Source organism: Pituophis catenifer, unplaced genomic scaffold (genome assembly GCF_029215685.1).
Source record: "Pituophis catenifer annectens isolate HBS135680 unplaced genomic scaffold, rPitCat1.0.hap2 SCAF_1, whole genome shotgun sequence".
In the NCBI taxonomy this organism is placed as follows: domain Eukaryota; kingdom Metazoa; phylum Chordata; class Lepidosauria; order Squamata; family Colubridae; genus Pituophis; species Pituophis catenifer.
The window spans coordinates 26,597,925-26,625,230 of NW_027256881.1; the positions used below are offsets into that span (position 1 = coordinate 26,597,925).

The window sequence follows — 27,306 nt, forward strand, 5'->3', positions numbered from 1 at the left end:
ATGTAGCATGCACATCCAAAAGGGGTGGAGCTTGTGGCATGGCACAGCTTTCATTGGTTTGATCAAAGCCACGAAAACTGTGGACAACCAAAGAGATCGAGAGTGATCAACAAGTGAAAACAAAGCTTGTTTTATTTTGTGGCAATTCAACATTATTTCTACTTGTATTTCAGCATTTTTGCACTCCACCAAAAATTTCCTGGTTTACCATTCAGTTTTAGCAGAATAATCTCTGGGTGCTTTGGGTTTCATATATGAGGAAAGAAAGGGCTATATGTAAGCTGTGGAGATAATTACTTCTCTCTTTGCCAAAATAGTAATAAATAGTAATACTAATTGGCTGCCTTTGACTGGTCTTTCTGTATGCATTGACTTGGGCTGATTATTGTAATTTATTTCCAAAGACATAGAAGAAATTACTACCTGAGAACTTCTTGAAATGGTGATACTGGGAACTGAATCCGGAACTTTCTATCAATCAATCAGAATAGAGCTAGAAGGAACCTTCAAGGTCTCCTGTCCAATCCCCTGCTCAAGCAGGAGCTCTATACCCGTGATGGTGAACCTATGGCACCCGTGCCAGAAGTGGCACACAGAGCCCTCTCTATAGGCACAGCTGCTCTTCCAGGTTCTGTCGCGCCCATGTTTTTTTTTTTTTAATTTGATTTATATGCCGCCCTTCTCCGGAGACTCAGGGCGGCTTACAATGCGTTAAGCAATAGCCTTCATACTTTTGTATATTTATACAAAGTCAGCTTATTGCCCCCACAAACTGGGTCCTCATTTAACCTACCTTAGAAAGGATAGAAGGCTGAGTCAACCTTGAGCCTGGTAAGATTCGAACCTGCAGTAATTGCAGGCAGCTGTGTTAATAACAGGGTGCTTTAAACCACTGTACTACCAAGGCTCTGGTAGTGTGCCAGCCAGCTGGTCTTTATGAAAAGAGCAACCCGGAAGAGAGCAGCTGGTCGGCGCGCATGCATGCGATGGAACTTTGAAAAGCAGCTGGTTGCGTGCGCATGCACACCGGCCATCTGCTCTCTTCTGGGTTTCAGCACTCTGGTGCGTGTGCACGCTCCACTTTTGGCACTCAGTGCCGAAAAGGTTAACCATCACTGCTCTATACCATTTCAGACAAGTGACTGTCCAGTCTCTTCTTAAAAACCTCCAGTGATGAAGCACTCACAACTTCTGATGGCAAGAAGTTCTGATGGAACTTCATTGAGCTTTGACACTTCCTACTTTATTAAGAAGTTGACCACAAGTAATTGATCATCTGATTGTTTTAGGAAGACTACATGTCTATGGAGATTCTCAGTCATTTAGGAAGACTACTGAACTTCAGTCAGTTTTCAACTTCAGAAGCCCTAGGAAAAGAATGTAGAAAACATAGTGTTTAACACCCCCCCCCCCAAAAAAAGAAAAGAAAAGAGAGGAGTAAAGGTTATTATTCTGAATACTGAAGAAAAGTCATCCTGAATATGATTAAAACTATTTCTCTAGATTATATGAAAAATTATTGCTGTAGGAGGGCAGTAAAAATAGGCTTGGAAATAGAGAGCCACAGCACACTTCAATAAATATTTTGGGACTACAACATGCTGGTTGAGAATTGTGGGGTTGTGGTAATTCCAGCTCATCAGATTGGGGAAGATGACCTCAGTTTACTGCCTGCCTTTCCAGCTTAGATATAATGCAACTTTGGCCTGTTTAAGCCACTGCTTGAAATACAGATCAATGCTTTGTTGCAAGGGATCAAATCTATTGCACTGCAGCATTAGCTGGATGAAGTCTTTTAGCAATAGGTGGTAGTTGACTGCAGCTTTCCTAATGAAGTCATTAAGGGTTCACTGAAAATGCTTATGCCCTCTCTTGCCTCACCTGAAATTTTGCTTCATCTGCACTCAAGGTGGAAGGGGGATTTGTATTCTAGAGAGAAGGCATAAACTCCCATAGATGTCTCTCAGTTACTTAAACACAGTTATTAAGGTGCAACCCTTGTAGTTGTAGATGGCACAGTTCATGATAGAGGAACTGCTTTATTAAAAATGAATGAAACAGCTTTTCCCTCTTCCTGCCCTACTTTTTATTTGTGTTTGGTGGTGGTTTTTTTTTTTTTTTGGATACATGAATTTCATTAAAAACAAGAGATAGAAAATTATGTAATGGAACTCCAGGATCGGCATGCTTTTTCTTATGTCAGTAGTATATGCAGATATTGATCAAACTTTGTCCTGAGACACCTCAAAAGCACCTAAGCCTCTTCCATTTTGGAGATCAACAGAAGCTTATCTCTGCACAAATTTCACAAGAAATATAATATGATGGTTATGTTGACTCAGCCTTCCATCCTTTCGAGGTAGGTAAAATGAGGACCCAGATTGTGAGGCAATAAACTGACTTTGTATTAAAAAAAAAGAGAACACCGCTTGGGGGGGCCTTTAGCCCTACTAAGCAGGTATATACAAAAGTATGAAAGCTATTGCTTAACGCATTGTAAGCCGCCCTGAGTCTCCGGAGAAGGGCGGCACATAAATCGAATCAATCAATCAATCAATCAATCAATCAATCAATCAATCAATCAATCAATGTCATCTAATGGTCAGAGTTGGACAGGAGCTGATTTTTAAAGCTTTATTTTTTACTGTCTTACTGGTGATTCTTTTACATAGTAAAGTGTTTCTCCCCCATAAACAATGGGATTGGGAAAGCTAACATACAGAGAGATTCATTCATACCACTGGTATTCAGTAACACAGGCCTCTATAGTTTGGTTCCATCATCCGTAAATTGAAAACTTCCCAAACCAACAAAGTTACTTCTTATTTAGAGCCGCTTATTCTCATTGCTTAGCAAGCTGTTAACTATTGCTCAGGAGTAAGGCAACACTTTGGAACATGCTTGGGAAAGTTTCCCTTGTGCCGAGCTGGCCCTGATACGGCAAGCAGCCCTGGAGACAGTTTAGGGAATCAGGTCCCATTAAGAACCTGACAGCAACCCGCTAGTCATCTCCACCATGGAGGGGTTTGCTCTTCTCCATACTTTTCACTGTGCCCCCAAATACTTTAAAAAGCAAAGCCAGCAGAATTTTAAAAGAAAAAAGAAAAGAAAAGAAAACAAGAAGAATGGAGAAAATTGTAGAAAACAGGTAATCCTGCTTTCAGCCAAAGTACAGTTAAAAAATGACTTAAGTTTCCTTGATATATGAATTTGCAGGGAGACCATTTATCAACACGGCTGTTTACCTCCACAGCAGAGTCCCTCAAGCCGAAGAGTCGTGTCATTCCCCTTTGACTGATTAATTAGCCAATCAGGGGACATTTTTCACTGTGAGGCCTGATGGGTTATCCCAGCTAATGTTCGGTCTCTAATGGCGACACATTAAAGCTAACTCGGCTCTTTTAGCCTATCGAAGTGGCCGAATGAGAAGGCCAGATAATAAATCAAAACCCAATTTCCTCTCCACTCTTGGTATTGCACTGGGCCCTAACAAATCCCCCAAGGAATCAATGGGTAGAGAAGAGATTCTTCACCAATGAAGAAATTGGCAGGGGAAGGGTGAAACTGCAAATTCTATCATAGCATGCTATGCTTGATTCTGTGTGGCTGCCTTATCTCCGGCTTTTATTAATTTTATTATTTTTATACACACACACACACCCAACAAATTTGCCACATATAGGAGGCAATTGAGCCACATTTGCTATACACAATATCATCTATTTATTCAGATACACCAAAAAGTGTATATCTTAAACAGTTCCTCAATATATTGTAGAATGATTGTGGGCATTTAAAAACACACTGCTGGTATTACATAATACCAAAGTAAGGCAAGTTTAATCTTTTCCTCATCCATTTATATTAGCTTTCCCCAATTTAGGGCCATCCAAATGCATGCACATCAACTTCTGGAATTTTCAACAATGGCCCACCTGGCTAAGGAACTCTGAGATTTAATCCATACACTGAGAGGGTCCTCAGGTTGAAGAACACTGACTTGCATTATGTGAGGAATGCAAGGACAGGATTCAACAGGAAATGTTCTTGTGGTTAAGTCTTAAAGGCCATGCCATTCAATCTTTCTCTTCCCCAGTGCTGTTCTGTGAGAGGGCTTGAGACTCCCCTCCCTGCAAAATCAGATGTAAAATAGCTTTTTTAAAAAACTGACCTTGAAATTTCAAATAGATGCCATGAATATATCCACTGAATAAAAGACAATGCTGGGTCAACCTACCTAGCTTAAGAGTCTGTTGTCACAGAGACCAGACAGATACCTTTGAGAAACCAACTCCATGTTTTCCAGGAGCTGGTGGGCCACACTGCTTTCACTACTGCAAGTAAGATGTATATAATGGATAAATTTCAATAACTTTTACTCTCTTTTAAATGAGTTTAAATTCGTAGCCATCATTACAAATATTGCACATGTAATAGTCTGATTATTCACTATCTGAATAAGTACTTCTTTTGGCCCATCCTTAATTTCTCATTGTTTCAGTTACGTTTTTTTGTACTTTGAAATGGAAAAATTCTTCATCTAAACCACATTCTCCACACTATGCAAGAAGAAGAAAATCCACAAGCAACCATGATGATATACTAGAGAAATTTCATAGAGTGATACAGAAAATCTATATTTGTTTTATATATGAAAAGTGATTCTCTATTTGTTTTTACCCAGAGTTAATACAGTTGATAATCAAGGAGAAAGCCTTCTTGACCAGAATTTTCCAATTATGGAATGATTTCTCCAGAAAGATTCACCTGGTCCTTAAGTCAATCTCATTTTTGCAGTTATCAGTCTTTGCTATCAGTGTTTTTAATTTTCCCAGAAAAATCCTTTGACCAGAATAGAATAGAATAGAATAGAATAGAATAGAATAGAATAGAGTAGAGTAGAGTAGAGTAGAGTAGAGTAGAGTAGAGTAGAGTAGAGTAGAGTAGAATAGAATAGAATAGAATAGAATAGAATAGAATAGAATAGAATGGAATGGAATTCTTTATTGGCCAAGTGTGATTGGACACACGAGGAATTTGTCTTTGGTGCATATGCTCTTAGTGTACATAAAGAAAAAATAAAAGGTATAGTGATAAGGCAAGAAGACTACAGAATAAGGGCATTTGCAGATGATATGGTTGTTACCCTAACACAGCCGGTGGAATCAATAATCCTGATGAAAGACATTATAAAAGATTATGGTACAGTATCAGGATTTAGACTGAACCAGAAAAAAACTAGAATGATAGTCAAAAATATGACACAAGATCGAAAACATGAACTTGAAAAGAGGGCAGGTTTTGAGATTGTCTCAAAGGTTAAATATTTAGGAGTTCAGGTTGCAGAATCTAATATGAAACTGATTCAAAATAATTATGAGGTGTTGTGGCGAGAGGTACAAAAGGACATGGAGACATGGAAAAAACTGCAGCTTTCTTTACTTGGAAGAATAGCAGCAGTGAAGATGAACATTTTGCCAAGATTTCTTTTTTTGTTCCAAATGATTCCGGTGCTTAAAGGTGATAAACAATTGAAAGAGTGGCAAACTGGAGTGAATAAGTTTGTCTGGAACGAGAAAAAACCGAGAGTGAAACTGAAAATTATGCAAGATGTTCCGGAAAGGGGAGGTCTTAAACTTCCAAACCTACAGTTATATTATGAAGCAGCAGCTTTGACTCAAGCAAGCGATTGGTTTGGAAGGAAAAAGACTGGAATATTGAATATAGAAAGTTTTGATCTCGAACTTGGTTGGCACGCTTACTTGTTTTATGATAACAAAGTGGATAAAGTTTTTAAAAGTCATATACTTAGAGATTCTCTGATGAGAGTATGGAAGAAGCACCGAATCAAATGGGATTATAAAATACCGTTGTGGCTGGATCTTGGTCATATTATTTGGAATACAAATATAATGTCACTCGGGGGGTTTTTATATAAAGAGGTTCTTTTTACAGATGCGGGCAGATGGCAACTGAAGACACTACAGACACTGTTGGCTGAAGGGATTAACCTAACTTGGCTACAATACAATCAACTTCAACTGAGATGGAAAGAGGACCAAAAAACTGGTATTATGTTGCATGAGGAAGAGTTGGTTAGACATATAAAAGAGAAAGGTCCAATGCATATCAAAAGGCTATATAATGTTTTGTTAGAAAGGGACTCAGAAACTGAATTGGTTAAAGATTGCATGATTAAATGGGCACAGAATTTTGCAGAACCAGTAATGTTGGAAACATGGGAGAAAATATGGGTTCAGAATGTTAAATTTACGCAATCGCAGAATTTGAGGGAAAATTTTTATAAGATGTTTTACAGATGGCATTTAGATCCCAAGAAATTATCCTGTATGTATCCTAATGTTCAGCCAAAATGTTGGAGATGTGATTGTTTAGATGCTACATACTATCATGTTTGGTGGAATTGTAAGAAAGTTAAGGCTTTTTGGATAAAAATATGGTGGGTTATGCAGAATGTTTTGAAGAAAAAAATTCCATTTTCTCCACAATTGTTTTTATTGGGTATAGTAAAGGGTTTTACACTGGATGAAATCAAGTTGATATTGTACATGATAACTGCAGCGAGATTATTGATAGGTAAATATTGGAAAAATGAAGCTTTACCCACTATCGAAGAATGGACTTTGAAGATGGCCAGTTTTGCGGAGATGGCGAAGATCTCAGCATATTTAAAAGATCGCTCACAAGAGACTTATGAATGGGAATGGAAAAAATGGATAGATTATGTGCAGAACAAATATCAAGTTAGAAAGTACCAAGTAGTTTTTCATTGAAAGTATTATATAAAAATAGAAATGTATGAAAACTGTGAAGATAAAAAAAAAAAATCTTTAAGGGGGTCGGAGGGGTTCAAGTTTTATAAAAAGGGGATTTTGATGGGATTATATTTTGTGGAAGTCAGGGGGGGAGGGTTAGGGGGGGTTTGGGGGGGTTAGGGTGGGGTGTGGGGGGTGGGATGGGGGGGAAAATGGGGTGAAAATGTAATTGTAAAACTTTTGCAATAAAAAAAAAAGAAAAAATAAAATAAACATTTTACTCCTGTGTTATCTAGTTTCTTTTGTGATTTTTGATATGTAATTTACAGATCATATTGTTTTCATTGTTTCATTTGCTTAGAAAATCATCCTAAAAAGCTGTTTTTACCCAACGTTTTTGAAAGATAGCAATATAAATCCAGAACTTAATATGTAAAGAGCTTCTATAACCAGCTACAATCAAACATGTTGCAAACAGATCTCCCATTCACATCCTGTAAGTTCTCACTTCAAGGTCTTTAAATACTTTTCAGAAATATTTTGCCGTGACATACACCATGCTCTCCAGAATGGGGAAGCTGATCTGTAGATGATTAATTGATGGACAAATGTCTCCCTTAAAAAGCTCAGAATGTTTGACCATTTAGTTCAGCCACTGTCTATTTTGACTTATATTAGCTTTCTAGAATCTCGAGTACAGAATTTGATTTCTATTTTTTTTTTTTAAAGTTGGAAATACCAGGTTTTTAACTGAGCACCCTCTCCTTGCAAAGTCATTGCATACTAGGTATGGGCAGAGCTCAGCCTGCTGGAATTGGTTTTAGTCTTTAACAAGTGATTTCGGAGCCACTAAAAATATCAGGTGCAAAAATGGATGCGAGACGGGCATAAACTTAGAAAAATCAGGAAAAATAATACCTTTGAGCAAATTGTTAACTTGAAAAATTGTTTTCAGCATCATTTTAATAGTTTTAGAGACTGGAAATTTTTGTGGCTTTTCTTCTTCTTTTTTATAAACTAATCTTCTGCAAATGATAAAATGACTTTTCAGTAAATCCTGATCTATCTTCTTCTATCCACTCCTGTTCTATTGACTGAGTTCAGTCACACAAGGCCCTTTTAGCTTATCCAGTACTCTGCAGTTAACCTGGGAAAATGAGAACTTTCTTCTAAGATTAAATGAGCAATGGGTGAAACTGTCAACTGTGTTTCAAGCCTTAAACAAGCAACTCACCCCCTCATTCAATTTATTGGAATATCAGGAAATGTGTACATCAGGAAAGGGAAACTTTGAGCAGAAAAATGTGTTAGTAATCAGGAAACTGTCTTAAGAGAGCAGCATCACCCAGAAGGATTGTAATCTACCATGACCAAAAAAGGGAAGGGATCGGAAGATGGAGGTGTCACTTTTCCAACCTCTAATATGTTGAAACTACATGTCTGAAAGGAAGGCTCTTACTAATCAAGACAGCTCATAATTTGTATGCAGATGTGCATAATGAACTTTTCTGATTCCAAGTTGGCACACCATGATTTTTTCATCATTCTTCTGAATGCATGTTCCTATCCCCATTAAAATGAAATCGGACTGTATGTTACCTTCTGGAGCATGTTCCTTAGTGATAAAAGTTTTAATGGGAAATACAGCTGGATAGGAGAAGGAAGTGCAGAGGAGAGTGTGTATGTGTTATCCAGGGAATTTAATCAGATAGGAACTGATAGAAATGTTATTTTTGTATCTTACAACAAAGAGGTTTTAAAAAAGGCACAAGAAGAAACTATTTAACTCATTTTGTGTTCTGAAACTAAAAGGTAAAACATATAAAGAGTGAAAAAATTATTAAATTAGCTTGATGTAGGCACCTGATAAATGTAGATGTTTCTCTGAATGTGCTAGGAGAGTTTCCAATCTTTTCTACTGGTAAAAGAAATAAAAGCATTGGCTGATCTATGGAACAGAAGCAGCCTTGGGGATTGATACAATCCTTTCTAAATACTCTCTTCAAAGATCTAAGCAGCTGCTCCGATTATTACCAAGCTGAGTACAATGAAACAGAGAGGAAGAGAATTGAAACGTAAGTGGAGGAAATCAGAAGAGATAATGAATTACAGAGAGGCAGTTGGTGTAGTGGTTAAAATAACTGGGCTAGAAATTGGAAAATAGTGAATTAGAATTTTGTTTTAGGCATGAATCCAACTAGGTGACTGTCTCTCAGCCCTAGGATAAAACAATGGCAAACCATGTCTGAAAAATATTGGCCAGAAAGTATTCAGTTTAAATACTAAATACTAAATAAAGAACTTCAGGATTCTTTCCCTGTATCAGTGAAGACTTGCTTTTCCTCTATGTCAGTGATGGCTAACCTTTACCGGACCAAGTGCCCAAAGCGCGCACGTTTCTTGGGAAAGTGACCAAAAAGATGGTGGCCTTGCAGGTTCAGATACAGCCAGGATAAGTGCTGAGCTTGCTTTGTCTGTTGGTTGACCTATTTTAGAAAATGGATAGCAGAAATGCAGCCTACTAGTTTTCCTAAATCTGAAGGACTCCATTCTCCTCCCCGTTGCATCTTGCTCCCTTCTTTCCCGTCTTTCTTAATTTTAAATTAATTTTAGTGTTATTGTTTATTGTTTTAATGTTACATATTGTAGCTTTTATTGACTGTAAGATTGGGCTTGCATACAACTTTAATAAATAAATTAAGCACATAGCCACTTTTCATGTAACAGACTATAACATTCTGACTGAAACTAGACATTCAGGCAGACTTTTGCAATAATTCCAGAAGCTTGTGCTTAAAGATTATCGTTTTGCCCCAGGGCACTTATGGTATCAGAAAGAGATCAGATTTTGTCTCCTGTGTTATACAGCATTTTAAGGAGACTGCTGAGGATGGTAGTTAGAATTTTATAATGAGGTACCATTGATATGCTAATAATGTCCAGCTTCAACTTGGGAATTGGTTTCAAATCCCAGAAAAACAATTATTATATTTAAATTATATTGAATTTAAATTCAAATTTAAATAAACGGGAAAATATAAAATTAGATCCAGAAAAGACATAAATGCTGTTGGTCACTAGGAAATAAGCAGTATGCTTTGTACAGAGTTGTGCTCACTCTGAAAGTGCAGATTCACAGTCTATGAATATTTCTTCATCTCTATAGCCACTGCAGATTTGCAGATGGCATGGTGAGGAATAATTTCACATAATTATGCCTACAGTGCTAGTGGTGACCTTTCCTTAACTGGTCAGGGTGTGTGACAATTATTCATGCTTTGACAACATCCTGTATTTATGTATGTGCATTTAGTCCAGAAGCAATAACTGGTGAAAATGAAGCATTCTGTTTGCTAACTCATGCAAATTACAAGGAATGTATGTTTTACACACACAGTCTCTGCTAAAAAAAAATCCATGCTGGAGATGCTGCTTGATGAAGAGAGTTAATGACTACTACTCTCCATGACTTTTCTGCCAGTCATTTCTCTGTGATAATCAATCACAGTTTATTATAGATTATAGAACCATGAGAGAGCAGAACTGCAGCCCACTGCTGGAATTCCAGTTGGAAAACTGCATCAACTCCAACTTCTATTATGCATGATGCAGCTGAAAAAGTGAAACAGCTTAAAGCAAGAGAGGAAGCACTATTTAAGCCTGACAGAACTACAAGAAACCAAAGTAAGCCTCTATTTTCACCTGTCTCTTTAAATGACCTTAACTAGGCTGCTAGGTGGTTCTTCTGCCCTAGAGAGAAATAAGACCTTCCATCTGTTGAAGAAAGTCCTTAAGTAATCTTTTTGTGCTATCAAAGTGTTCTCAGGTTGACTTACTTATTGATTGGGAATCTTTTTCTATTCTGCACTAATGGCTATTCAAAACTGACCTTCTATCTTCCAAGGTAGCTCAGTCATGTTTCATCTTGTGATCCTGGGCGGTCCTGAAATATATTCCAGGCATGGCCACAGGAGACAAGTGAAGGGTTCTTGAAAAACTATGTTAAATGGGACTTTTAAAAATATTGCTTTCATTCTTCCAGCTGTAGTTTATGTAGACTTGACATCATCACAGCTTTTCTGTTCTTAAGCTACAGCTATTTTTAATATCATGAACATATTATTCTAATGATTAAATAAGTGCCATTACAATAAATTGTATTGTACAATGACAATAAATTAGGGAGAATATTTTTTCCTTACAGGTAAATGTTATAGTTTGTTGCCAATAAAATGCCATTTCATAATAAGTAAACAAAACAAAAACAAAAAATGGAAAAACAAACCCTGCACTGATTGCCAAGCAATTATTGGGTGCAGTTTATTTATTTATTTATATTTATTTTATTTATGTAATTTATATGCCGCCCTTCTCCCGTAGGATTCAGGGCGGCTTACAAAAACAAAACAAAGAATTACATAAACAATTAAAATCAGTTTAAAATTAAATTAAAATCAATTAAAAAATATTAAAATTATTTGAAGTCACCCCTACGGATTCAGCCCATTTGGTGGAAAAGCCACGTCTTCAATTCGCGGCGGAAGGAGAGGAGGTCCGGGACTGTCCTGAGGCCGGTGGGCAGCCCATTCCAGAGGGTCGGCGCTCCCACAGAGAACGCTCTCCCTCTGGGGGCCGCCAGCCGACATTGTCTGGCTGACGGCACCCTGAGGAGGCCCGCTCTGTAGGAGCGCACCGGATGGTGGGAGGAAGGCAGGAGATGATCCTGCAGATACTCCGGGCCTAAGCCATGTAGGGCTTTATAGGTGAGTACCAGCACCTTGAAACGAACCCGGAGAGCCACCGTCAGCCAGTGCAGCTTGCGCAGGAGAGGTGTCACACGGGAGTACCGAGAAGCCCCGTAACAACCCGCGCGGCCGCATTCTGGACTAACTGTAGTCCCCGGGTGCATCCCAAGGGCAGCCTCATGTAGAGGGCATTACAGTAGTCCAACCGAGACGTAACAAGGGCATGAGTGACCGTGGCAAGGGCATCCTGATCTAGGAAAGGGCGCAACTGGCGCACAAGGCATACCTGTGCGAAGGCCCCCCTGGTCATGGCCATCAAATGATCTTCTAGAGATAGCTGTGAATCCAGGAGGACCCCCAGATTGCGGACCCTTTCTGAGGGAGTAAGGATCTCCCCTCCCATCACTAGTGATGGGACCACTAGATCAAGAGATGCCAGTATCCACAACCACTCAGTCTTGGATGGGTTGAGTCTGAGTCTGTTTCTTCCCATGCAGGCCCGCACCACTCCCAGGCAGCGGGACATCACAGAAAGGACATCCCCAGGGTGATCCGGGGCGGAGATGTAAAGCTGAGTGTCATCAACATATTGATAGTACCTTACCCCGAAACCACGAATGATCTCAACCAGCGGCTTCATGTAGATGTTAAAGAGCAGAGGGGAGAGAACTGACCCCTGAGGCACCCCACAAGTGAGGGGCCTCGGGGTGGATCTCTCTCCCCCCGTCCACACAAACTGCGACCGGCCCGAGAGGTAGGAGGAGAACCACCGTAAAACGGTACCTCCCACCCCCAACCCCCCAAGTCGCTGCAGTAAGATACCATGGTCGATGGTATCGAAAGCCGCTGAGAGGTCAAGAAGGACCAGGATGGAGGAGCAACCCCCATCCCTGGCCCGCCAGAGATCATTTACTAGGGCGATCAATGCCGTTTCCGTGTTGTAACCGTGCCTGAAACCCAATTAGTATGTGTCTAGGTAGTCAGTTTCCTCCAGGAACTGCAGGAGCTGCTGTGCCACCACAGACTCAACAACCTTCGCTATAAAGCGAAGGTTGGAGACTGGACGATAGTTATTAAGGGAGTCTGGATCCATAGTGGGCTTCTTGAGGAGGGGACGAACCACCGCCTCTTTGAGTGTGGCGGGGAAGACCCCTTCCCTCAAAGAAGCGTTGACAACTGCTTGAATCCAGCTTCCAGTCATCTCCCTGGCTGCAGAAACGAGCCAGGAGGGACAAGGGTCCAATAAACACGTGGAGGCACCCAGTCGATCCATGATCCTGTCCACTTCATCCATCGAAACAGGCTCAAATTCAACCCAGATGTTACCATCAGGACAGGCCCCTGTCGACTCGTCAGACTCTGCCCAGTCAGAGTCCAACCCGGTCCAAATCTGAGTGATTTTATCTTGCAGAAACTGTACAAAATCCTCAGCTCTGCCCTGCAAGGGGTCCTCCCTCGCTGCATGATTGAGGAGAGAGTGGATCACTCTAAACAGAGTGGCTGGGCGATTTTCTGCAGATGCAATGAGAGCGGCAAAATATTGGCGCTTTGCCGCTTCCATTGCCACAAGATAAGACCTAATATGGGTTCTTAACTGTGTTCGGTCAGATTCGGATTGGGAGGATCTCCAACCGCCCTCCAGGCGTCTTCTCCGACGTTTCATTTCCCTGAGCTCCGCGGTGAACCAGGGAGCCACCCGGGATCTGCGTCGGGTCACAGGCCGCAAAGGCGCGATTCGATCCAAAGCCCCCTCCGCGGCCTGTTCCCAGGCTGCGATCAGGGCCTCAGACAAATCGTGGGATAAGGAGGTGGGAAAAGGCCCAAGCTCCGTCAGGAACCCTTCCGGGTCCATCAGGCACCTGGGGCGGAACAATCTCACTGGTTTCGCCTCCCAGCGGCGGGGGATGACGGAGAGAAAGTCCAGCCTGAGGAGGGAATGATTGGACCATGACAGGGATAGGTTGACAAGTTTCCCCTACCACGATCATTTATCCACTGTCCAGAGAGAAAAACCAGGTCGAGTGTGTGTCCTCCCTTATGAGTTGGGCCCTGTACAACCTGAGTAAGGTCCATGGCCGTCATGGAGGCCATGAACTCCCGGACTGACTCAGATGTCTCCCCGGCCGATGGCAAATTGAAATCTCCCACAACCAGAAGGTTGGGGAGTTCAACCGCCAATTCGGCCAGGACATCTAGCAGTGCGGGCAGGGCTGAGGCTACGCAGCTGGGAGATAGGTACTTAACCAACAGACCCGGCTTAACTCCAGGGTCCCATTTCAGAAGGAGGGACTCACACCCGCCTATCTGAGGAACAGTGACCTCCCTGGGACTGAGACTTTCCCTAATAACAACTGCCACCCCCCGCCCCTATCCTGTCGTGGCTGGTGCAGCACACGGAAGCCTGGGGGACATAAATCGATGAGAGGGACGCCTCCCTCCGGCCCTAACCAGGTCTCCGTAATGCATGCCAGGTCCGCGTCCCTGTCGTCAATTAAATCTCGGACGAGGAGGTATTGTTTAAGGTATTGATATCTCAAAAATACTTAATATCCAGCCCTCCATTGTAATTTCTCAAGGTTAAACATATTCAGTTCTATTTTTCTTCACAGAACTTAGTTTTTAGTCCTTCCATCATCCCTATCGCCCTTGTCTGATCCTGTTTAATTTTTTCTGAATTCTTAAATAAAACCATTCATAGCATTTGACTATGAAATGGAATGATTACTTCCTAAACTTATACTTCAACTGATGCAGCCAAAAATTGTATTTGTCTTTTTTGCACTTGCCCCACATTGCTGGCTTATATTATTTGCAAGCAATTATTTATCCCCCTTAAGTAAAATACCAAGCCATGTATTTCCTTTTCAGTACTTGGATATTTGATTTTTTTCTTCCATGAAGAACTTTGTATTTATCTATTAAAATTCATTGTTATTTTTGGTCTTTTCTCTATGCTACAAAGATTATATTTATTTCTATTTTTGCCTTCTAGGACAGAGTTCCCCAATGTTTCCGTCTTTACGGACTGGCGGGTGGTAGTGGTGGTTCCGTGGGAAAGGCTGGCAAGCACACGCGCTCGCAGCTCCATTTGTGTGAGTAGCGTGCACGCATGCCTGCCACTCGCGCAAATGAGGATATGCCACATGCTCAACAGCCATTTCTGTGGCCCGGTTGCAATCCCCTCACGGCCCACTAGCAGGTCGTGGCCCACAGGTTGGGGACCCGTTCTAGAATATTAAAAATTCCATCTATTTTGTATCATTTGATAAACATTTCTTCTATCTTTTAAATCAAAATAATTAATAAAAATATTTAAACGTAGAGTATTGAGAACTGGTCCTTGTGGAAGCACACCCAAAACTTTTTCTCTATTTGATGAAAATCACTGATAATTCTCTAAGAGCTATACATTTATACAAAATAGGCTATTCCTTTATTATAGTCACAATATATTATGTCTAATGCATTCCATGCTTTTTAGAAAGTTAACAGATAAAAAATTAGAATAAATTAATTTTGCAAGATTTGTTCTTGACGCTTATTTGATAATGATATTTTTAATGTTTAATGTTTCCAGATTATGTTTTTCTCCAGAATGTTTCCAGGTATTGTTGTTGGACTGTTGCCCTGTAGTTCATGGATCTTCCCCCAACTTTTTTTTTTAAAGACAGGAATATTTGTTGGCTTTTAATCACTGGGCTTTCAGTAGTTCTCCAGAATTCGAATAATTTAGTTGAGAACTTGTGCTCAGTACAATAAAAAAGTAAACACCTAAGCAATTCTCCCCTTACTAAAAACGTTCTTTGATGTAAGTCTAATCAGTAACTCCAATTGCTTCACCATCTCCCTGAGAAAAAATGTGAACAATCTGAATGTAAAAATATTTATGTTTTGTGTGGTTTGTATATAGCAAGAACATCAAGGATGACAGAAATCCCCCCCTAACTAGGTACAAAACACACCGTTGCTTACCCTTATAATTTGTTGTAAAGGAAATAAGCTCATAAGGAGGCCAAATGTTGGTTTGCAGCTAAGTCAAAAAAAGTGGAAAAGTTTATCACATAAGAGAAGAAATGGAGATTATTCTACCACTGGAGATTTAATTGGAGGTTGACAAAAGAACATGAATATTTGCCTCAAAGGGGGTGGGGGGTGAGGGGGAATATAAAAGCTAGGCTCAGAGGTTTAGTTTTAGAGGATCTGCAACGCAGGAAGTCCGTAAGGTTAAGATATAAAAATATCATTATTATTGGCAAGCTTATCTCATTTTTTAAGGGAGGCTGTGCTAATCCAATGTATCTAGAGGGCAAAAGGTAGAAAGGATCATGCTTGACAGAGGCACCTCCTTTAGGAAGTCAGAGAAAGCCTATTCTCAGTTGCTGGCATTTTTTTTTAAGAGTTCACTTAAAGTGCTGGCTAGATATGCCTGAATCTTGACGGAACTGAAAAGCAATCACAGGAGTTTTTGGTGTTTTGTAACCAATGAAAGAGCTGATGCATATTCAAAGAAGAGGAAAGGTACACTGGAGCTTCTTCAGGACATAAAACATTCAAAAAAGCAGAAGTGAATCTCTTGAAATTAGATAGGAAGAAACATGGGCTAAAAACTATATTAGCAAAGGAACATTCCTCACCTGATCCACGTGACTTAGATACTAAAATTGAAAATGTTGGCTGTGCTAATCTTTGACTGACAACAGAACTCTAAGCTTCGATGGACACCAGGACTCTTCCTATCTAGGCAGGAAGAGATACAAGGATGTTCTCATCCAGTATTTCCTGTTCCTTCAATCTTTTAAACACTCATATATGCCAAGATTTTAAAATCAAGGGTGTGTGTTTAGTGCCAATCTTCCAAAGAATACAAATCTTCAACCATATCCTAAGGACATACTGTACCAAGAGCTCATGGGTCCTGTCTAATACCACATTTTATTATTTCTAATCAATCCCACATACCAGACTAGATAAAAAGAAGAGCTTTAACTTGAAATACAGTTTTTGAATGAAATAAGCTTCCCTATCACTATATAATCTCAGCTTCCAAGACATAAAACAGGAACCAGGAAAGCAGTCTGGGAGTAGGCAGTTAACAATTTATATGATCGTTGAAATGATCAAATAATATATATTTTTTAAAAAAATCCATTCATTTCCCTCAGTTTTTCTGAAGCAGCTCTGGCTGTTTTACAAGCAGAAAAAGAGCTAGAACAAAGGAATATTTAGTTTGATTATATTCAATTTAATATTTAGTTTGATACTCAATTTTCAGCAGAGGTCGAACATTTATTTTTGGCCATTTTAAAAGAAGATTCTGAAGGAAACTATCCTTTTCAACTTTTTATACCCACCAGAAAGTAAACCGGAGGCCTTAAAATTTGAGGCTCCTTAGAACTTCCATATTAAACTATAGGCAAAAGAAAATAATGCTCTTCCACATGTTACTAGATTTCATTCCCCATCATTCCTGGCTTAAGATGAATGGAAATTATGGGTGGTAGATATCTGGAAGGCTGCAATTTCCTTACATTTTCCAGGATTTTATATTTTTCCCAAAGGCATCCATTGTGGAACAAATCTTAATAAATAAGTAGATAAAACATGAGTTTTTTTTCTAAAAACAAACAAACAAAACTTTATAAATTGCCTAATTTCTAATTTTGTATGTTGACACTTTTTACAGATGAATTTAATCACCTTGTCCCAAGTATTGATTCATACTAGTTCCTCAGCAAATTATGGTTTCCAAAGTCCACCATCAAGGAAATATCACCTGCATTTCCAGAGAATTTAGAACATTATTCCCAAACTGAATGGACAAATATTCCTATGATTTCCAATCAACAGGTTTGGTATTTCTGGTGAAACATATCATGTTGTACAAGGTTGGTTTACAGGAATAGAAAATAGAGTTTAGCTGAGACCTATGCTTCCTAATTTTTTTTATGACACAAAATGTGAAGCGCTGTGCTTAGCTTTTTATTATGTTTTATAAATGGGCACTAATAATCTATTTGCAAGTAGCTCAGTAACGGTGACCATGAAATGGCATAATGTTTTAGGTGATATGCCAGCATGTACCAACTTTCAACTACTATTCTCAAAAAGAGCCTTGGTACTACAGTGGTTTAAAGCACCCTGTTATTAACACAGCTGCCTGCAATTTACTGCTGGTTCGAATCTCTCCAAGGCTCAAGGTTGACTCAGCCTTCCATCCTTTCTAAGGTAGGTTAAATGAGGACCCAGTTTGTGGGGGCAATAAGCTGACTTTGTATAAATATACAAAAGTATGAAGGCTATTGCTTAATGCACTGTAAGCCGCCCTGAGTCTCCGGAGAAGGGCGGCATATAAATCAAATAAAAAAAAAAAAAAAAAAACATAACTTGTTTTTGTGTGATTTTCAGAGTCTGTGGAGGCTGCATGGAGTGTGGTCTTGCACAGCCTCCAGAAGTTGTGTGAGAGGGCCATGCTCTTGTGTAGCCTCCAGACCCTCTAAAAATCACAAAAGAATGGGTGTGCTTTTGCTTTTCAAAGGCTTTCCCTCCAAAAAAACTGCAGAGGCCGTGGAAAAGCATTCTCTGAAACCACTTCAAGACTGAAGGCTTTGTGTGACCTAAGCTACAGCAATGTATATAATTCTCAAATGATGCACAGCAGATGAGAAGTATTTTTTAAGTGATTAGAATAAATCACTATTTAAAGCATACAGCCCAATACGTATCAACAATATCAAGTAAAATCACATACTTGCATTTTTTTGACTTTGCGTTTCCCAAAAATACAGGATAGGTCATCTTCACTTCGTGAAGAAAGATCTTTTCCTGGATAGAAATGCAGGAAAAACAACAAAACAATTTATTGCTTTCTTATAGAATAAAGTTAGATCAATGCTCTTGAAGAAGAAAATTAATTTTTCTCCGTTTGATTCATTTCAATGGGCTTAAACCAGAAAAAATTCTCCTACCATAGATATTGTTTTTGGAGGGAACACTGAAAACTTGCTTCCTTTAAGTAAAAGTTGCAATGTACATCAAAACCAACTGCATTCAATATCCTACAGGTACCAACACACATGCCTCAGCTTCAAATTTAACCCTTTCCATGCTACACATTCTCCATCAAATACTCTAATTCTCAACAATAATTTGATATATTTAAATATATTTTTTTCCAGTGTGGTTACTGTACTGATCACATTAGAAACATTTTAATGGGTTTTTTCATGTAACAGGTTTTATTTAGTTTCATTTGAATTTACCTTTGGCAAATTTCACATAGTGAACTCGTTTTTTAGAGATCTTGGATTTTTCTTCGAGGTTAAAAGTTTTCTTTCTATTTTTGTAAGTAGATTCTAGAATAGAAACAGAAAATTACATGAGCCCAAAATCTGTAGTCCTCCTGACATACTAAATTCCAATGTAGAACATCCCCTTGGTATTTCTTGTTTTCCCAGTGCATCTTTACTGATTCTTACAATAGCAATAGCTTGCTCCCAGCTGTTAGCTTTGGAAGCCATATTAGGCCGAAAGCTTCCATGCTGCCACCTTCTCATGTGTGGGAAAGTAGGAGGGGGGATTTAGTAGAGGGGTTGTCTTTAGACATAATAGCATTCATACTGTCGGTCAAGGTCAGGCCAATCCTGCATCTGGAGAAGGAGTGGTCAGGGTGCTGTCTCAAGATGGGATGGATAGTGATTGGACATGTATCGACTGAGGAATGAGGGGATGGTTTGGGGGGTTTTGATTTACTGAGGGAAAACCCGGACCTCTCAGATTCGGGTTTTCCCAGATGTGCCAGTTTACTTATTCTAGTAAATAGAACTCTGAAAAATGCTTGCTTCAAAGTTTTTACTTGGAGCTGGGTTTTTTTCTGGAACGCTGACACCAGCTTCTACTCTTAGTGTTGTTTTTCCCTGAGTTTCTCAAATTATAAAAGTCTTGCTTCAAGTTCCAGCAGTGGATAACTTGTGTAAGAGATTTGTGTTCTTCTCGGCCCTGTTGCCAATCAGCCAGAGAATGGACAATTCAGTTTTCGCTTTGGATCACTATAAACAGGAAGAACATGTGCTGAAGAATGGCAGCTTTTTCTGTGTCTGTCATGATGTGAGTTGTTCTTTCAGACATCTTCAGAAATGTGTGTGAATGGACACTAAGATCCAAAGGCAAATCAAATGTCAAAAGCCAAATTCAGATGCAAAGTGATCTTGATGATAAAGAAGATCTGCATCAAGATGAGGATCTCAAAAGGATAATTCCTCCAGACTACAAGCATCACTCTTTTGGTAAAACTATCAGCAGGATGTGAGAGTAATGCCCCCTCATCCAAAATTCATAATCCCAATCCCACAAAATTCTAATGTTCGGCAAGTCTGACAGGGTAGGAGGTGGCTTTAATTTCATATGCTTGCTCTCAAACAGCAATAGTGACCTCATGTGGCCAACATACTGTATGTAATTTTATATTAAGATTTTCAATGCCAGTTACTCTCAAAGTTGAATCATGTTACCTGGGTCATCTTGTGCATAACTGTTATTCAACTCTGCCAAAAGCTGGTTGAAATCATCTTGGTGAGCAATCCAGTTGTCCTGCACCCAACACACAAACCAAATGATTACAATCTAAACTGATCAGGAATGAGGGAAAGATGACAAAAAAGGCATGTCTCTTCCATGTTCTACTGATTCAAATTCAGACCACCAAATCAGTTATCATAAATCTGAGTTTGGTATACAAACCATCATCTATACTCCCAAATGCACAAGCAGAAGAGTCATGATTTAAAGCTGCTTTACTTTGTGGTTCACTACATTCTACACATCCTTGATGTGATATAGTAGCCTCTAGAAGCTTTGGGGTTTAGCAATTCAGAGAAACTTGGAACTAAAGCTTGCAATGCTGATTTGATGGCTAACTGTAAACTATATTTATAATTTTATACATCATACAAATTGTAGCACTTCCATTTCAATGTTGGTTTAATGCGTGAACTGAACATTTTGCACTAAAATTATCAACATTCTAAATCATTACAAACAGCCAACTAATTCAGTCTCATATGAAAATATTTTTGTCAAACCAAACAAAAATGCATTGTAGTTACTTTCTGTGTCTTTCCAAATCAAATTAACTTTACATCTGCTAAGTTTATAGACTTAATTCTATTTCTGTAAAACCTAATACAAATCCTGATTTATAAATAAGTGTGTGTGTGTGTGTGTGTGTGTGTGTGTGTGTGTGTGTAAGTGCTTGAGCTACGAGTCTGTGTAGCCTCAATTCTATTACCTCCACTTACCTCCTGGCTCACAGATGCTCCCAATCCCAATGTGTTGTTCTTCACCTGAACCTTAATATGCTCTGTGCTGCCTTGTTCTTGAGCCCCAAGCCCCTAGTGGAAACAAATGACAAACAGATCTGTCTTGGAGAACTTCATTTGTTTTTAGTGTGCACAAGGGTGTCATTTTTCATTTTGTTTTCTTTTTTCAATCCAATTATTCTCAACAAGTTGAAATAATTAGAAAACAAAATAAAACCCACACATATTAAAACAACTAGCAATCAGAAATCAACCATTCATACTTGCAGAGAAAGGGAAGTGAGTCCCTGAGGTTGCTCCTTTTGTACGAGATGGAAGCTTTCTCTTACTAATCTGAAAACTCTTGAGGTATATCTTCTCAATGATTCTTGATTCTTAGGCAACAAATGGGTCTAGAAAGGCTTCTGCTTGCATCAGCGTTGCACTCATAAGGCAATACAAATATAAGAGTTTAACTGGGACAACTTTCCTGTAATGAAAGTCCAGGTTGAGGCACATCTTCAAGATTTAACAACTGGATTCAGGATAGTTATTTCAGGAAATTTATCCAGAGTCCTTATGCCAAGGGAAATCAGTTTGCATTAAACTTCAGATTTTATTTAAAAAGTAATTTGTTCCAGATTAAAGCAAGATGATCCTTGTTAGGAAGGCCAAGGAGGCATATGATCTCCATTTAATTTCTTTTTCTGGCAACATTTACAATACTTATTTTATTTCATAAACATTTTATTCTCTAATTAACCTTGAAAATACTAAAGAAAACTTAAGCAACTATTTTCAACCATACGAATTTACCTTGCCTTTTGACCATCCCATTTTTTCCAACATCTTCTGGCCAAATTTTGATTCATCTTTACTCCAAGCACTGTTCCGGGGATCCACAGACCATTTCAGTTTGTGACGTGCTACAAGAGAAAATGAAATGAAATCTAGTTATATTTTCAAAATTGAAATTGGAAGTCTTTCTTCTTCACAATTAGTGCTTCTCCTAACCAAAGCACTTTTTCTGTAAAGATTTTTAAATAACATTTTAGGGAATGAGTACACAAGGCACTGGGAATCCCAACAATCAAGCAGGATGATTGACAAACCATTTTAAACATTTTACTGACAAATGCTTAATGAGCTAATATCATATTCAAGTCTGCCATTTTGTAGTAATTTTGTGAATTTCTATGTTTCCAAACATTCATCTGCAGCATTCCTTAAATCTGTCCAAAGAAAGAAAAAATGATTGATGAAGAATAAGGGTCAGGAAATAGGAACTGCTGTTGATAAAATAGTAATAATTGAAATATATATTATAGTTCTGATCTCAAAAACTAATTCAATATTAACTTAGCATTTTATTTATTTATAAAATTCATATGCTAGCTCTTTATTGAGATAAATTAGGCATCTTACAAAGTATAAAAAGATAATTTGGAAATAATTAAAATTATTAACAAGGATTGAATAGAAATTAAAAATCAAGAGGATGAATGGCATAGGGGTGGGGTGTTCTTTGTATTGCATTCAGCCATTCCCAGTGTAGGACCCCAGGCCAGCTGGAAGTGCCAGTTTTTAAGATCCTTCTGGAAGGCCAAAAGGTTGGGATGGAACTCATTTCTGGCAGCAGAAATTTCCAAAGGGTGGGACCCACAGGAGAAAAACATTTTCTCCTGGATGCAACCAGCCAAAATTTCTTGGCAGACGGGGTCTGTAGCAAGTCTCTTCTGCTGGAGTGAGTAGGATGGCCAATTCCATTGGGGTGAGATGACTCCTCAGATACCCTCTTTGATATTGCATTGACTAATATCGCAGCGCTGCTCACTAGTTTACAGATAAATCTGACAACAGTATTTAATGCGAGTTTCTCTCTGTCCCCTCTATTCTTAAATCCTCTGGAGGCACTTTCTATGGCTTCTCAAACTCAGCCTCTTAAAATGTGTGTTGGGTACTTCAAAGCAAGTTACAACGGTAAAGCTTCCCTTAAACCCCCCCCCCCAATATTGTTTCTAACTCCTCTGATACCATTTGGGGGCAGCATATGCACGTGAAATAATTTTTTAAAATGATTTGCTTAAAACCCACAGCACAGAAATCTACATTACGTTCTCTGGCTATGAAAATCTGGACGACCAAAAGGTGCAAATAACACTGTACTGTCGCCTAGGAATCATCAGGGCAGAAACACTGCTTTAGATCTTCACAGGGTTGAAAGCGACCTTGGAGGTCTTCTAGTCCAAGCCCCCCCTCCCCCCCCCCGCTCGAGCAATTGAAGAACCAAACAAAGATTTGGAGACTGAATGCTTTTGAAACCTAGAAGAAATAAATAGGATAGATAGATGATAGATAGATATATAGATAGAAGCAGCTGCCATTCCCATGCTTTGCTTATGGGCATCAATAGCTAATCGTCCCATACTGGAAGGAAGATCCTGGATGGATAGAGGTTTAAATCTCACTTTATCATAGCTCCTTTACCCAAATCATAGACATCGGATAATGATCACTGGCAGATACGAAGCGGGGGATGGGGGTCACCAGTTTCGCCCCCATACCTCGCGCTATTTTCTACCTCCTCCGTTTCAACCGGCTTCATACTCACGTTCCGCCAGCATCGCCATCTTGCGGGAAAAGAGGGGACCTTTCACTACTTCGGGCGCGATCGCTGCTTTATAGGCGTCTAACCTAAATGCCCGATAAAAGAAGGCGAAGAAAAGAAAAAGCGAGAGGACTTTTCGTGTATAGAAAATTAGGAGTGGCCAACACCCCCCCCCCAAAAGCGAGTGTTTTTGCCTTCTTTGATTAGGCCGCAGAACAGATGATTTCAACCCAAGGCTACATTAAAGATCTCTAATTTCCTCTGTAATTAATATAGAAAGGCGCAACTTATTTCACGTTGTTGAAATCCACGTAAGGACAAGTCCGCTATTTGTGCGTTTGAAGTTCCCAAGCAAGAGGAGCTTTCGATCGTTTGTACATCTGCAATCTTTGAAATACCAATGCTTTCATAAAGGGTAACGAAAACTAAATATTACAATAGTGCAATAAGACAGCCAGCACAAATAAACGAGTCATGACAAATTTTGTGTGTGTGACTTCGAGTCAATGATAACTCCTGGCGACTGCCTGGACAAGACACTTTTCTGGGCAAGATTTCAGAAAGCGGATTGCCATTGAGAGAGATGGAGAGTAGTTTAGGGTCACCCAAACTGGATTTGTACCCAAAGAGGGACTAGAACTCATGGCTTTCCCCTTGTCCCACCACTACACCAATCTGGTTCTATTAATAAAAATTATAGCTTAATAAGTATGATATTGGGACTTTTTAAAAGCATTGATTACCAAAAAAGCTGGTAAAGTAGGAGTCACATTCACCCACGGAGAAAGAATCCAATAGGTGAGTCAGAAGGCAAGGACAGATGGAGGAGAGCCACTCAGCTTCTGGGCAGACTGCTGTGAAGCTAGGCCACAGCCTGCAGACTACAATAGTTAGTCTTAGACTTAAGATCACAATTGTGTCCAAAATTTCTGTTGCTAAGTGAGACGTTGTGAGTTTGCCCCATTTTACGACATTTCTTGCCATATTGTTGGAAGAAATGTCCGTCTGGGTTCAGTTCCAAGTGGGGAGAAAGACACTGCAAACATGAAGACTGCTTGAAAAGATGTTTAATAGTGGAGAGGACCACATGGTTTTGAGGTCCTGGGCAAACAAGCACATTGATGGGTAAGAGAGCGAGAGCGAGAGCGAGAGAGAGAGAGAGATTGAGTTGATTTATACCCTCTGTTGGGCTTTGAATTTGAGCTTGTATTCTGATTGGTTGTCAGACTTCCATGGGGCCATGCAGGGGTAACTTTGTAGGTTGTCTTTTGAGTGCCAGGCTTGGTTGAGTCTTGCTTGGTGATGCAATCTCCCCAGGTGCCATGTGTGAGTTCTGTTGCTAGATGAGTAGAGGGCTAATCCTATCTTTGTTGGATCTTGGGTGAGGACATTTGCTTATGAATAGACCTAGCTATCTCTTTCTCTCTTAAGTGCTGACATCTGCTGTGGGCTATTGAGAGTATGGGGGCTATTAAGAGATGACCACCACGAAATAGTGTTAAAAGAGTGTATATATATGCATATTCTTTCTAGCCAGGTTCCACCTATGTAAGCTAAGTTGTTCTTCAGCCCTAGTTTTGTGAAATCTCATTCACAACTAGGGCTGAAGAACAACTTAGCTTACATAGGTGGAACCTGGCTAGAAAGAATATGCACATAAAAGCCTATGAAAAAAGAAAAAGACATATATATATATATATATATATATATATATATATATATATATATATATATATATATATATATATATATATATGTAGGTCTTTGGTTATATATATATAACCAAAATATATATATATATTTGGTTATATATATATAATTTTATTTCTATACCGCCCTTCTCCCGAAGGACTCAGGGCGGTGTACAGCCAATTTAAAAACACAAAACACAACAATGATTAAAAATTAAAATAATTAAATAGATTTGGCCGGTTTAAAACCCCAAAAATTTAAAATACCCCAATTTAAAATTATTATATTGATAGCCCGGCCTGGCGGAACAACAGGGTCTTCAGTGCGCAGCGAAACACCCGGAGGTCGGTGATCTTACGTATTTCCGGGGGCAGTTCATTCCACAGAGCTGGGGCTCCCACAGAGAAGGCCCTCCCCCTGGGTGTCGCCAGCCGACATAACTTGGCTGATGGCACCCTGAGGAGACCCTCTCTGTGGGAGCGGACTGGTCGGTGGGAGGCTATTGGTGGCCGGTCGAAGGTACCCGGGTCCTATGCCATATGTTGTGTGTTTTGTATTTGTCATATTGTGTTATAATAAAAATTAAAATTAAAAAAATAAATGAGTCTGCTTCCTGCATAAAAACATGTTTTTCCATTTCTCATCCAGGAAAGTATAATATTCTGCCTTTTTAATATTTCCTAGAATATTTCATTTTTCTAGGAGAGGGGTAGGTGCTAACCAGTGGTGGGATTCAGCCAGTTCGCACCACTTCGGGAGAACCGGTTGTTAACTTTCTGAGCAGTTTGGCAAACTGGTTGTTGGAAGAAATCATTAGGGCAGAGAACCAGTTGTTAAATTACTTGAATCCCACTACTGGTGCTAACTTCCTACAATAGTTAAGGTAGTTACAAAGATGTTAAGTGAATCTGGCTTCATCATTGACTTTGCTTGTCAGAAGGTTGCACAATGATCACATGACCCTGGGACATTGCAGCCACCATAACTATCAGTCAGTTGCCAAGCCTCTGAATTTTGATCACGTGACCATGAGGATGCTGCAACGGTTGTGAGTATGAAAAATGGTCATAAGACACTTTTTTCAGCGCTGTTGTAACTTTAAATGGTCACTAAATGAACTGTTGTAAATTGAGGACTACCTGTATTAGGAGTTGCTTTTAACAGCCATAACTGGTTGCAAAACTCTACATGATCAGTAGATGGCAGAAAAGCACTACAGCAGCGTTTAGCAACCTTGGTAACTTTAAGATGAATGAACTTCAACTCCCAGAAATACAAATACTGCATTTGTATTTGCATCTTAGATACGGTGCCCCTCTTGTCAGAAGTCAAAGACTAAAAAGCCTCTAGTCTGCTGGTGCGATTTGTCCAAAATACAGAGTGAAGGGGAAGTCCATTCAACCACTAACCCACGGCACTTAAAAACAATCCAAAACAACCCCAAACCCCAAACTACAGTGTAGGAAGTTAGCACCCCCCCCTTTCCTGGAAGAATGAAATATTTTAGGAAATTTTAAAAAGGCAGAATATTATATTTCCCTGGATGGGAAATGGAGAACCATGTTTTAAAGACAAAGCAGCTTCCTGCCTCTCCCCACCCCCACACACCTTTGTTAATGGGCCAGAGGCAGAAACTCAATCCTTTGTCAAAGGACCATCATCTGCAACACAATGGGACCCATCTAGGACAGAAACTCACCACATGGCACCTGGGAAGATTACACCAGCCAGCAAGGCTAGCTAAGACCCCCACCCCCTGGGAGTCTGACAACCAGTCAGGATACTCTTTCGGGGCCCCAGGAAGTTCAAAGCCAGAGAGAGCATAAAACCCGGGTACTGTATCTCACCCTTTTCTGTTCAGGAACTCAAGCCATGTGATCCTGTCCACCATTAATCCAACTTTCCAAGCAGTCTCCATGTTTCCAGTGTCTTTTTCCCCACTTGGAGCTGAACCCAGAAGGATATTTCTTCCTACAACAGTTTACCTATAAAACAGCCTCAGAATCCAGGTCTTAACCAGCTTTTGCATCACTCGGATAAATTTTTGCCTTCCAGTAGCGCTTCTGGTACCCAGATCCCCCCCCAGCCTTTTTATTAAATTGGATGCTTCTCTTTTATGTTTGGAGGGTTTCTTTTCTAGAAAGAAGACACCTAGTACATCTCTGTTCTGACCTAGGCTTCCTGAGACAGTA

The 27,306-nt window shown here is 39.6% G+C and overlaps 1 protein-coding gene across 2 annotated transcripts in view; it reads right to left on the bottom strand.

Annotated features, from left to right (window-relative positions):
- PINX1 (PIN2 (TERF1) interacting telomerase inhibitor 1) overlaps positions 1-23,496 on the bottom strand; it is a 46,779-nt gene extending 23,283 nt beyond the window's left edge. Inside the window, exons 1-6 of one of the 2 annotated variants that reach the window (XM_070932212.1) lie at positions 23,426-23,496; positions 21,631-21,740; positions 20,815-20,907; positions 20,029-20,107; positions 18,781-18,873; positions 18,270-18,343 (exon numbers count right to left, since the gene is read on the bottom strand). In XM_070932212.1, coding sequence (XP_070788313.1) covers positions 18,270-18,343; positions 18,781-18,873; positions 20,029-20,107; positions 20,815-20,907; positions 21,631-21,740; positions 23,426-23,444 — 468 coding nt within the window. In that variant the 5' untranslated portion in view covers positions 23,445-23,496. Of the gene's footprint in view, positions 1-18,269; positions 18,344-18,780; positions 18,874-20,028; positions 20,108-20,814; positions 20,908-21,630; positions 21,741-23,378 lie in introns of both variants that reach the window. The other variant, XM_070932213.1, reaches the window with a different exon arrangement.
- Between the last annotated feature and the right edge of the window lie 3,810 nt (positions 23,497-27,306).